The sequence below is a fragment of the Ascaphus truei genome, unplaced genomic scaffold (genome assembly GCF_040206685.1).
Source record: "Ascaphus truei isolate aAscTru1 unplaced genomic scaffold, aAscTru1.hap1 HAP1_SCAFFOLD_608, whole genome shotgun sequence".
In the NCBI taxonomy this organism is placed as follows: Eukaryota; Metazoa; Chordata; class Amphibia; order Anura; family Ascaphidae; genus Ascaphus; species Ascaphus truei.
Window position 1 is genome coordinate 192780 of NW_027456941.1, and position 13221 is coordinate 206000.

Consider the following 13221-nt stretch of genomic DNA (forward strand, 5'->3'; position numbering starts at 1 on the left):
CCGTGTCACTGTGAGGGCCCCTGTGTCACTGTGAGGACACAGGGGGCCTCACAGTGACACGGGGCCCCTCACAGTGAGCGTGCCTTGGGGGAATAAAAACACAGGATAAACTTACCATCCCCAGGAACAGCATCTCTCGCAGTCTCTCCTCCTGTGTCCTGCATCTTTCATAATATCCCCTCCAAACCTGCGCAATAAAATACATCATGTCACACACTGACATAGCGCGCGTGGTAATGTGCGAGTAACATGGTGCGAGTGACACTGTGACAGTGCGCGTGGTAATGTGCGAGTAACATGGTGTGAGTGACACTGTGACAGTGCGCGTGGTAATGTGCGAGTAACATGGTGTGAGTGACACTGTGACAGTGCGCGTGGTAATGTGCGAGTAACATTGTGCGAGTGACACTGTGACAGTGCGCGTGGTAATGTGCGAGTAACATTGTGCGAGTGACACTGTGACAGTGCGCGTGGTAATGTGCGAGTAACATGGTGTGAGTGACACTGTGACAGTGCGCGTGGTAATGTGCGAGTAACATGGTGTGAGTGACACTGTGACAGTGCGCGTGGTAATGTGCGAGTAACATTGTGCGAGTGATACTGTGACAGTGCGCGTGGTAATGTGCGAGTAACATGGTGCGAGTGACACTGTGACAGTGCACGTGGTAATGTGCGAGTAACATGGTGTGAGTGACACTGTGACAGTGCGCGTGGTAATGTGCGAGTAACATGGTGTGAGTGACACTGACAGTGCGCGTGGTAATGTGCGAGTAACATGGTGTGAGTGACACTGTGACAGTGCGCGTGGTAATGTGCGAGTAACATTGTGCGAGTGATACTGTGACAGTGCGCGTGGTAATGTGCGAGTAACATGGTGTGAGTGACACTGTGACAGTGCGCGTGGTAATGTGCGAGTAACATGGTGCGAGTAACATTGTGCGAGTGATACTGTGCGAGTGACACGGTGACGGTGTGCGTGGTAATGTGCGAGTAACATGGTGTGAGTGACACTGTGACAGTGCGCGTGGTAATGTGCGAGTAACATGGTGTGAGTGACACTGTGACAGTGCGCGTGGTAATGTGCGAGTAACATGGTGTGAGTGACACTGTGACAGTGCGCGTGGTAATGTGCGAGTAACATGGTGCGAGTGACACTGTGACAGTGCGCGTGGTAATGTGCGAGTAACATGGTGTGAGTGACACTGTGACAGTGCGCGTGGTAATGTGCGAGTAACATGGTGTGAGTGACACTGTGACAGTGCGCGTGGTAATGTGCGAGTAACATGGTGTGAGTTACACTGTGACAGTGCGCGTGGTAATGTGCGAGTAACATGGTGTGAGTGACACTCTGACAGTGCGCGTGGTAATGTGCGAGTAACATGGTGTGAGTGACACTGTGACAGTGCGCGTGGTAATGTGCGAGTAACATTGTGTGAGTGACACTGTGACAGTGCGCGTGGTAAATGTGCGAGTAACATGGTGCGAGTGACACTGTGACAGTGCGCGTGGTAATGTGCGAGTAACATGGTGTGAGTGACACTGTGACAGTGCGCGTGGTAATGTGCGAGTAACATTGTGCGAGTGACACTGTGACAGTGCGCGTGGTAATGTGCGAGTAACATTGTGTGAGTGACACTGTGACAGTGCGCGTGGTAATGTGCGAGTAACATGGTGTGAGTGACACTGTGACAGTGCGCGTGGTAATGTGCGAGTAACATGGTGCGAGTGACACTGTGACAGTGCGCGTGGTAATGTGCGAGTAACATGGTGTGAGTGACACTGTGACAGTGCGCGTGGTAATGTGCGAGTAACATTGTGTGAGTGACACTGTGACAGTGCGCGTGGTAATGTGCGAGTAACATGGTGTGAGTGACACTGTGACAGTGCGCGTGGTAATGTGCGAGTAACATTGTGTGAGTGACACTGTGACAGTGCGCGTGGTAATGTGCGAGTAACATGGTGTGAGTGACACTGTGACAGTGCGCGTGGTAATGTGCGAGTAACATGGTGTGAGTGACACTGTGACAGTGCGCGTGGTAATGTGCGAGTAACATTGTGCGAGTGATACTGTGACAGTGCGCGTGGTAATGTGCGAGTAACATTGTGTGAGTGACACTGTGACAGTGCGCGTGGTAATGTGCGAGTAACATTGTGTGAGTGACACTGTGACAGTGCGCGTGGTAATGTGCGAGTAACATGGTGTGAGTGACACTGTGAGTGCGCGTGGTAATGTGCGAGTAACATTGTGTGAGTGACACTGTGACAGTGCGCGTGGTAATGTGCGAGTAACATGGTGTGAGTGACACTGTGACAGTGCGCGTGGTAATGTGCGAGTAACATGGTGTGAGTGACACTGACAGTGCGCGTGGTAATGTGCGAGTAACATTGTGTGAGTGACACTGTGACAGTGCGCGTGGTAATGTGCGAGTAACATTGTGCGAGTAACATGGTGTGAGTGACACTGTGACAGTGCGCGTGGTAATGTGCGAGTAACATTGTGCGAGTAACATGGTGCGAGTGACACTGTGACAGTGCGCGTGGTAATGTGCGAGTAACATTGTGTGAGTGACACTGTGACAGTGCGCGTGGTAATGTGCGAGTAACATGGTGTGAGTGACACTGTGACAGTGCGCGTGGTAATGTGCGAGTAACATGGTGTGAGTGACACTGTGACAGTGCGCGTGGTAATGTGCGAGTAACATTGTGCGAGTGACACTGTGACAGTGCGCGTGGTAATGTGCGAGTAACATGGTGTGAGTGACACTGTGACAGTGCGCGTGGTAATGTGCGAGTAACATGGTGTGAGTGACACTGACAGTGCGCGTGGTAATGTGCGAGTAACATTGTGTGCGTGACACTGTGACAGTGCGCGTGGTAATGTGCGAGTAACATTGTGCGAGTAACATGGTGTGAGTGACACTGTGACAGTGCGCGTGGTAATGTGCGAGTAACATTGTGCGAGTAACATGGTGCGAGTGACACTGTGACAGTGCGCGTGGTAATGTGCGAGTAACATGGTGTGAGTGACACTGTGACAGTGCGCGTGGTAATGTGCGAGTAACATGGTGTGAGTGACACTGTGACAGTGCGCATGGTAATGTGCGAGTAACATTGTGCGAGTGACACTGTGACAGTGCGCGTGGTAATGTGCGAGTAACATTGTGCGAGTGACACTGTGACAGTGCGCGTGGTAATGTGCGAGTAACATGGTGCGAGTGACACTGTGACAGTGCGCGTGGTAATGTGCGAGTGACACTGTGACAGTGCGCGTGGTAATGTGCGAGTAACATTGTGTGAGTGACACTGTGACAGTGCGCGTGGTAATGTGCGAGTAACATGGTGTGAGTGACACTGTGACAGTGCGCGTGGTAATGTGCGAGTAACATTGTGCGAGTGACACTGTGACAGTGCGCGTGGTAATGTGCGAGTAACATGGTGTGAGTGACACTGTGACAGTGCGCGTGGTAATGTGCGAGTAACATTGTGCGAGTGACACTGTGACAGTGCGCGTGGTAATGTGCGAGTAACATTGTGTGAGTGACACTGTGACAGTGCGCGTGGTAATGTGCGAGTAACATTGTGCGAGTGACACTGTGACAGTGCGCGTGGTAATGTGCGAGTAACATGGTGTGAGTGACACTGTGACAGTGCGCGTGGTAATGTGCGAGTAACATGGTGTGAGTGACACTGTGACAGTGCGCGTGGTAATGTGCGAGTAACATTGTGCGAGTGACACTGACAGTGCGCGTGGTAATGTGCGAGTAACATTGTGCGAGTGACACTGTGACAGTGCGCGTGGTAATGTGCGAGTAACATGGTGTGAGTGACACTGTGACAGTGCGCGTGGTAATGTGCGAGTAACATGGTGCGAGTGACACTGTGACAGTGCGCGTGGTAATGTGCGAGTAACATGGTGTGAGTGACACTGTGACAGTGCGCGTGGTAATGTGCGAGTAACATTGTGCGAGTGACACTGTGACAGTGCGCGTGGTAATGTGCGAGTAACATGGTGTGAGTGACACTGTGACAGTGCGCGTGGTAATGTGCGAGTAACATGGTGTGAGTGACACTGACAGTGCGCGTGGTAATGTGCGAGTAACATTGTGCGAGTAACATGGTGTGAGTGACACTGTGACAGTGCGCGTGGTAATGTGCGAGTAACATTGTGCGAGTAACATGGTGTGAGTGACACTGTGACAGTGCGCGTGGTAATGTGCGAGTAACATTGTGCGAGTAACATAGTGTGAGTGACACTGTGACAGTGCGCGTGGTAATGTGCGAGTAACATGGTGCGAGTAACATGGTGTGAGTGACACTGTGACAGTGCGCGTGGTAATGTGCGAGTAACATTGTGCAAGTAACATGGTGTGAGTGACACTGTGACAGTGCGCGTGGTAATGTGCGAGTAACATTGTGCAAGTAACATGGTGTGAGTGACACTGTGACAGTGCGCGTGGTAATGTGCGAGTAACATTGTGCGAGTGACACTGTGACAGTGCGCGTGGTAATGTGCGAGTAACATGGTGCGAGTAACATGGTGTGAGTGACACTGTGACAGTGCGCGTGGTAATGTGCGAGTAACATTGTGCAAGTAACATGGTGTGAGTGACACTGTGACAGTGCGCGTGGTAATGTGCGAGTAACATTGTGCGAGTAACATGGTGTGAGTTACACTGTGACAGTGCGCGTGGTAATGTGCGAGTAACATGGTGCGAGTGACACTGTGACAGTGCGCGTGGTAATGTGCGAGTAACATTGTGCGAGTGATACTGTGACAGTGCGCGTGGTAATGTGCGAGTAACATGGTGTGAGTGACACTGTGACAGTGCGCGTGGTAATGTGCGAGTAACATTGTGCGAGTAACATGGTGTGAGTGACACTGTGACAGTGCGCGTGGTAATGTGCGAGTAACATGGTGTGAGTGACACTGTGACAGTGCGCGTGATAATGTGCGAGTAACATTGTGCGAGTGACACTGTGACAGTGCGCGTGGTAATGTGCGAGTAACATGGTGTGAGTTACACTGTGACAGTGCGTGTGGTAATGTGCGAGTAACATGGTGCGAGTGACACTGTGACAGTGCGCGTGGTAATGTGCGAGTAACATGGTGTGAGTGACACTGTGACAGTGCGCGTGGTAATGTGCGAGTAACATTGTGCGAGTGACACTGTGACAGTGCGCGTGGTAATGTGCGAGTAACATTGTGTGAGTGACACTGTGACAGTGCGCGTGGTAATGTGCGAGTAACATTGTGTGAGTGACACTGTGACAGTGCGCGTGGTAATGTGCGAGTAACATTGTGCGAGTGACACTGTGACAGTGCGCGTGGTAATGTGCGAGTAACATGGTGTGAGTGACACTGTGACAGTGCGCGTGGTAATGTGCGAGTAACATGGTGTGAGTGACACTGTGACAGTGCGCGTGGTAATGTGCGAGTAACATTGTGCGAGTGACACTGACAGTGCGCGTGGTAATGTGCGAGTAACATTGTGCGAGTGACACTGTGACAGTGCGCGTGGTAATGTGCGAGTAACATGGTGTGAGTGACACTGTGACAGTGCGCGTGGTAATGTGCGAGTAACATGGTGCGAGTGACACTGTGACAGTGCGCGTGGTAATGTGCGAGTAACATGGTGTGAGTGACACTGTGACAGTGCGCGTGGTAATGTGCGAGTAACATGGTGTGAGTGACACTGTGACAGTGCGCGTGGTAATGTGCGAGTAACATTGTGTGCGTGACACTGTGACAGTGCGCGTGGTAATGTGCGAGTAACATTGTGTGCGTGACACTGTGACAGTGCGCGTGGTAATGTGCGAGTAACATGGTGTGAGTGACACTGTGACAGTGCGCGTGGTAATGTGCGAGTAACATGGTGTGAGTGACACTGTGACAGTGCGCGTGGTAATGTGCGAGTAACATTGTGCGAGTGACACTGTGACAGTGCGCGTGGTAATGTGCGAGTAACATGGTGTGAGTGACACTGACAGTGCGCGTGGTAATGTGCGAGTAACATGGTGTGAGTGACACTGACAGTGCGCGTGGTAATGTGCGAGTAACATTGTGCGAGTAACATGGTGTGAGTGACACTGTGACAGTGCGCGTGGTAATGTGCGAGTAACATTGTGCGAGTAACATGGTGTGAGTGACACTGTGACAGTGCGCGTGGTAATGTGCGAGTAACATTGTGCGAGTAACATGGTGTGAGTGACACTGTGACAGTGCGCGTGGTAATGTGCGAGTAACATGGTGCGAGTAACATGGTGTGAGTGACACTGTGACAGTGCGCGTGGTAATGTGCGAGTAACATTGTGCAAGTAACATGGTGTGAGTGACACTGTGACAGTGCGCGTGGTAATGTGCGAGTAACATTGTGCGAGTAACATGGTGTGAGTTACACTGTGACAGTGCGCGTGGTAATGTGCGAGTAACATGGTGCGAGTGACACTGTGACAGTGCGCGTGGTAATGTGCGAGTAACATTGTGCGAGTGATACTGTGACAGTGCGCGTGGTAATGTGCGAGTAACATGGTGTGAGTGACACTGTAACAGTGCGCGTGGTAATGTGCGAGTAACATTGTGCGAGTAACATGGTGTGAGTGACACTGTGACAGTGCGCGTGGTAATGTGCGAGTAACATGGTGTGAGTGACACTGTGACAGTGCGCGTGGTAATGTGCGAGTAACATTGTGCGAGTGACACTGTGACAGTGCGCGTGGTAATGTGCGAGTAACATGGTGTGAGTTACACTGTGACAGTGCGCGTGGTAATGTGCGAGTAACATGGTGCGAGTGACACTGTGACAGTGCGCGTGGTAATGTGCGAGTAACATGGTGTGAGTGACACTGTGACAGTGCGCGTGGTAATGTGCGAGTAACATTGTGCGAGTGACACTGTGACAGTGCGCGTGGTAATGTGCGAGTAACATTGTGTGAGTGACACTGACAGTGTGCGTGGTAATGTGCGAGTAACATGGTGCGAGTAACATTGTGCGAGTGATACTGTGACAGTGCGCGTGGTAATGTGCGAGTAACATGGTGCGAGTAACATTGTGCGAGTGATACTGTGACAGTGCGCGTGGTAATGTGCGAGTAACATTGTGTGAGTGACACTGTGACAGTGTGCGTGGTAATGTGCGAGTAACATGGTGCGAGTAACATTGTGCGAGTGATACTGTGACAGTGCGCGTGGTAATGTGCGAGTAACATGGTGTGAGTGACACTGTGACAGTGCGCGTGGTAATGTGCGAGTAACATTGTGCGAGTGACACTGACAGTGCGCGTGGTAATGTGCGAGTAACATGGTGTGAGTTACACTGTGACAGTGCGCGTGGTAATGTGCGAGTAACATGGTGCGAGTGACACTGTGACAGTGCGCGTGGTAATGTGCGAGTAACATTGTGCGAGTGACACTGTGACAGTGCGCGTGGTAATGTGCGAGTAACATTGTGCGAGTGACACTGTGACAGTGCGCGTGGTAATGTGCGAGTAACATTGTGCGAGTGACACTGTGACAGTGCGCGTGGTAATGTGCGAGTAACATGGTGTGAGTGACACTGACAGTGCGCGTGGTAATGTGCGAGTAACATGGTGTGAGTGACACTGTGACAGTGCGCGTGGTAATGTGCGAGTAACATGGTGTGAGTGACACTGTGACAGTGCGCGTGGTAATGTGCGAGTAACATTGTGCGAGTGACACTGTGACAGTGCGCGTGGTAATGTGCGAGTAACATTGTGCGAGTGACACTGTGACAGTGCGCATGGTAATGTGCGAGTAACATGGTGCGAGTAACATTGTGCGAGTAACATTGTGCGAGTGATACTGTGCGAGTGACACTGTGACAGTGCGCGTGGTAATGTGCGAGTAACATGGTGTGAGTGACACTGTGACAGTGCGCGTGGTAATGTGCGAGTAACATGGTGTGAGTGACACTGTGACAGTGCGCGTGGTAATGTGCGAGTAACATTGTGCGAGTGACACTGAGTGCGCGTGGTAATGTGCGAGTAACATTGTGTGAGTGACACTGTGACAGTGTGCGTGGTAATGTGCGAGTAACATGGTGTGAGTGACACTGTGACAGTGCGCGTGGTAATGTGCGAGTAACATGGAGTGAGTGACACTGTGACAGTGCGCGTGGTAATGTGCGAGTAACATTGTGCGAGTGACACTGTGACAGTGCGCGTGGTAATGTGCGAGTAACATTGTGTGAGTGACACTGTGACAGTGCGCGTGGTAATGTGCGAGTAACATTGTGTGAGTGACACTGTGACAGTGCGCGTGGTAATGTGCGAGTAACATGGTGTGAGTGACACTGTGACAGTGCGCGTGGTAATGTGCGAGTAACATTGTGCGAGTGACACTGTGACAGTGCGCGTGGTAATGTGCGAGTAACATGGTGTGAGTGACACTGTGACAGTGCGCGTGGTAATGTGCGAGTAACATTGTGCGAGTGACACTGACAGTGCGCGTGGTAATGTGCGAGTAACATGGTGTGAGTGACACTGTGACAGTGCGCGTGGTAATATGCGAGTAACATGGTGTGAGTGACACTGACAGTGCGCGTGGTAATGTGCGAGTAACATTGTGCGAGTGACACTGTGACAGTGCGCGTGGTAATGTGCGAGTGACACTGTGACAGTGCGCGTGGTAATGTGCGAGTAACATGGTGCGAGTGACACTGTGACAGCGCGCGTGGTAATGTGCGAGTAACATTGTGCGAGTGACACTGTGACAGTGCGCGTGGTAATGTGCGAGTAACATTGTGCGAGTAACATTGTGCGAGTGACACTGTGACAGTGCGCGTGGTAATGTGCGAGTAACATTGTGCGAGTAACACTGTGACAGTGCGCGTGGTAATGTGCGAGTAACATTGTGCGAGTGACACTGTGACAGTGCGCGTGGTAATGTGCGAGTAACATGGTGTGAGTGACACTGTGACAGTGCGCGTGGTAATGTGCGAGTAACATGGTGTGAGTGACACTGTGACAGTGCGCGTGGTAATGTGCGAGTAACATTGTGCGAGTGACACTGTGACAGTGCGCGTGGTAATGTGCGAGTAACATTGTGCGAGTAACATTGTGCGAGTGATACTGTGACAGTGCGCGTGGTAATGTGCGAGTAACATTGTGCGAGTGACACTGTGACAGTGCGCGTGGTAATGTGCGAGTAACATGGTGTGAGTGACACTGTGACAGTGCGCGTGGTAATGTGCGAGTAACATTGTGCGAGTTATACTGTGCGAGTGACACGGTGACGTGTGCGTGGTAATGTGCGAGTAACATTGTGACAGTGCACGTGGTAATGTGCGAGTAACATTGTGCGCGTGATACTGTGCGAGTAACATTGTGCGAGTGATACTGTGCGAGTGATACTGTGCGAGTGACACGGTGACGGTGTGCGTGATACTGTGCGAGTAACATTGTGCGAGTGATACTGTGCGAGTAACATTGTGCGAGTGATACTGTGCGAGTAATACTGTGCGAGTGACACGGTGACGGTATGCGTGATACTGTGCGAGTAACATTGTGAGAGTGATACTGTGCGAGTAACATTGTGCGAGTAATACTGTGCGAGTAACATTGTGCGAGTAATACTGTGCGAGTAACATTGTGCGCGTGATACTGTGCGAGTAATACTGTGCGAGTGACACGGTGACGGTGTGCGTGATACTGTGCGAGTAACATTGTGAGAGTGATACTGTGCGAGTAACATTGTGCACGTGATACTGTGCGAGTGATACTGTGCGAGTAACATTGTGCGAGTGATACTGTGCGAGTAACATTGTGTGAGTGACACGGTGACGGTGCGCGTGGTAATGTGCGAGTAACATGGTGCGAGTGACACGGTGACGGTGTGCGTGATACTGTGCGAGTGATACTGTGCGAGTAACATTGTGCGAGTGACACGGTGACGGTATGCGTGATACTGTGCGAGTAACATTGTGCGAGTGACACGGTGACGGTATGCGCGATACTGTGCGAGTAAAATTGTGTGAGTGATACTGTGCGAGTAACATTGTGCGAGTGATACTGTGCGAGTAACATTGTGCGAGTGATACTGTGCGAGTAACATTGTGTGAGTGATACTGTGCGAGTAACATTGTGCGAGTAACATTGTGTGAGTGATACTGTGCGAGTAACATTGTGTGAGTGATACTGTGCGAGTAACATTGTGTGAGTGATACTGTGCGAGTAGCATTGTGTGATTGATACAGTGCGAGTAACATTGTGTGAGTGATACTGTGCGAGTAACATTGTGTGAGTGATACTGTGCGAGTAACATTGTGTGAGTGATACTGTGCGAGTAACATTGTGTGAGTGATACTGTGCGAGTAGCATTGTGTGATTGATACTGTGCGAGTAACATTGTGTGAGTGATACTGTGCGAGTAACATTATGTGAGTGATACTGTGCGGGTAACATGGTGTGTGATTGATACTGTGCGAGTAACATTGTGTGAATGATTCTGTGCGAGTAACATTGTGTGAGGGATACTGTGCGAGTAACATTGTGTGAGTGATACTGTGCGAGTAACATTGTGCGAGCGATACTGTGCGAGTAACATTGTGCGAGTGATACTGTGCAAGTAACAGTGTGCATCAAATTGTGCGAGTAACATTATGCATTTGATACTATGCGAGTAACATGGTGGTACAAGTGATACTGTGCGGTTAACATTGTGCAAGTAACATTGTGTGAGTGATATTGTGCGAGTAACATTGTGCATATGATACTGCACGAGTAACATTGTGCGAGTAACATTGTGCGAGTGATACTGTGCGAGTAACATTGTGTGAGTGATACTGTGCGAGTAACATTGTGCAAGTGATACTGTGCAAGTAACAGTGTGCATCATATTGTGCAAGTAACATTGTGCGTTTGATACTGTGCGAGTAACATGGTGGTGCAAGTGATACTGTGCGGTTAACATTGTGCAAGTAACATTGTGTGAGTGATACTGTGCGAGTAACATTGTGCGTGTGATACTGTGCGAGTAACATTGTGCATATGATACAGCACGAGTAACATTGTGCGAGTGATACTCTGCGAGTAACATTGTGTGAGTGATACTGTGCGAGTAACATTGTGTGAGTGATACAGCACGAGTAACATTGTGTGAGTGATACAGCACGAGTAACATTGTGCGAGTGATACAGCACGAGTAACATTGTATGAGTGATACTGTGCGAGTAACATTGTGTGAGTGATACTGTGCGAGTAACATTGTGTGAGGGATACTGTGAGAGTAACATTGTGTGAGTGATACTGTGCGAGTAACATTGTGCGAGTGATACTGTGCAAGTAACAGTGTGCATCATATTGTGCGAGTAACATTGTGCGTTTGATACTGTGCGAGTAACATGGTGGTACAAGTGATACTGTGCGGTTAACATTGTGCAAGTAACATTGTGTGAGTGATACTGTGCGAGTAACATTGTGTGATTGATACTGTGCGAGTAACATTGTATGAGGGATACTGTGCGAGTAACATTGTGTGATACTGTGCAAGTAACAGTGTGCATCATATTGTGCGAGTAACATTGTGCGTTTGATACTGTGCGAGTAACATGGTGGTACAAGTGATACTGTGCGAGTAACATTGTGCAAGTAACATTGTGTGAGTGATACTTTGCAAGTAACATTGTGTGAGTGATACTTTGCAAGTAACATTGTGCGAGTAACATTGTGTGAGTGATACTTTGCAAGTAACATTGTGCGAGTAACATGGTGCACGTGATACTTTGCGAGTAACATGGTGCGAGTGATACTTTGTGAGTGATACTGTGCGAGTAACATTGTGTGAGTGATCTTGTGTGAATAGCATTGTGAGAGTGACAGTGTGACATTGTGCATATGTGTGTGCATTGTGCATTTTGCATACTGCACGAGTAACTTTGTGTGAATGATACTGTGCGAGTAACATTGTGTGAGTGATCCTGTGTGAATAGCATTGTGAGAGTGACAGTGTGGCATTGTGCATATGATACTGCATGAGTAACTTTGTGTGAGTGATACTGTGCGAGTAAAATTGTGCGAGTGATACTGTGCGGGCAACATGGTGTGTGATATACTGTGCGGGTAACATGGTGTGCGTGATACGGTGCAAGTAACATTGTACGTGTGATATTGTGCGAGTAACATGGTGCGCTTGATACTGTGCGGGTAACATGGTGAGTGTGATACTGTGCGAGTAAAATTGTGCGAGTGATACTGTGCGGGTAACATGGTGAGTGTGATACTGTGCGAGTAAAATTGTGCGAGTGATACTGTGCGGGTAACATGGTGATTGTGATACTGTGCGAGTAAAATTGTGCGAGTGATACTGTGCGGGTAACATGGTGTGTGTGATACTGTGGGGGTAACATGGTGTGCGTGATACGGTGCAAGTAACACTGTGAGAGTGTTACTGTGCGAGTAGCATTGTACGTGTGATACTGTGCGAGTAACATGGTGCGAGTGATACTATGAGAGTAACATGGTGCGAGTGATACTATGAGAGTAACATGGTGCACGTGATACTATGAGAGTAACATTGTGCGAGTGATACTGTGTGAGTAACAATGTGAGAGTGATATTGTGCGAGTAACATGGTGCACATGATACTATGAGAGTAACATTGTGCGAGTGATACTGTGTGAGTAACATGGTGCGCTTGATACTGTGCGAGTAACAATGTGAGAGTGATACTGTGCGAGTAACAATGTGAGAGTGATACTGTGCGGGTAACAATGTGAGAGTGATACTGTGCGGGTAACAATGTGAGAGTGATACTGTGCGAGTAACATTGTGAAAGTGATACTGTGCGAATAGCATTGTATGAGGGATACAGTGCGAGTAACATTGTGTGAGTGATACTGTGCGGGTAACATTGTGTGAGTGATACTGTGCGAGTAACATTGTGTGAGTGATCCTGTGTGAATAGCATTGTGAGAGTGACAGTGTGACATTGTGCATATGATACTGTGCGAGTAACTTTGAGTGAGTGATACAGTGCGAGTAACATTGTGTGAGTGATACCGTGCGAGAAACATTGTGTGAGTGATACTGTGCGAGTAACATTGTGTGAGTGATACTGTGCGGGTAACATTGTGTGAGTGATACTGTGCGAGTAACTTTGTGTGAGTGATACAGTGCGAGTAACTTTGTGTGAGTGATACTGTGCGAGTAACATTGTGTGAGTGATACTGTGCGAGAAACATTGTGTGAGTGATACTGTGCGAGTAA

General features: G+C 49.4%; 1 protein-coding gene across 1 annotated transcript in view; it reads right to left on the reverse strand.

Moving 5' to 3' along the window:
- LOC142485590 (IQ and AAA domain-containing protein 1-like) overlaps positions 1-13221 on the reverse strand; it is a 153642-nt gene that overhangs the window by 127901 nt on the left and 12520 nt on the right. Inside the window, exon 3 of the mRNA XM_075584469.1 lies at positions 116-187. Coding sequence (XP_075440584.1) covers positions 116-187 — 72 coding nt within the window. The remainder of the gene's footprint in view (positions 1-115; positions 188-13221) is intronic.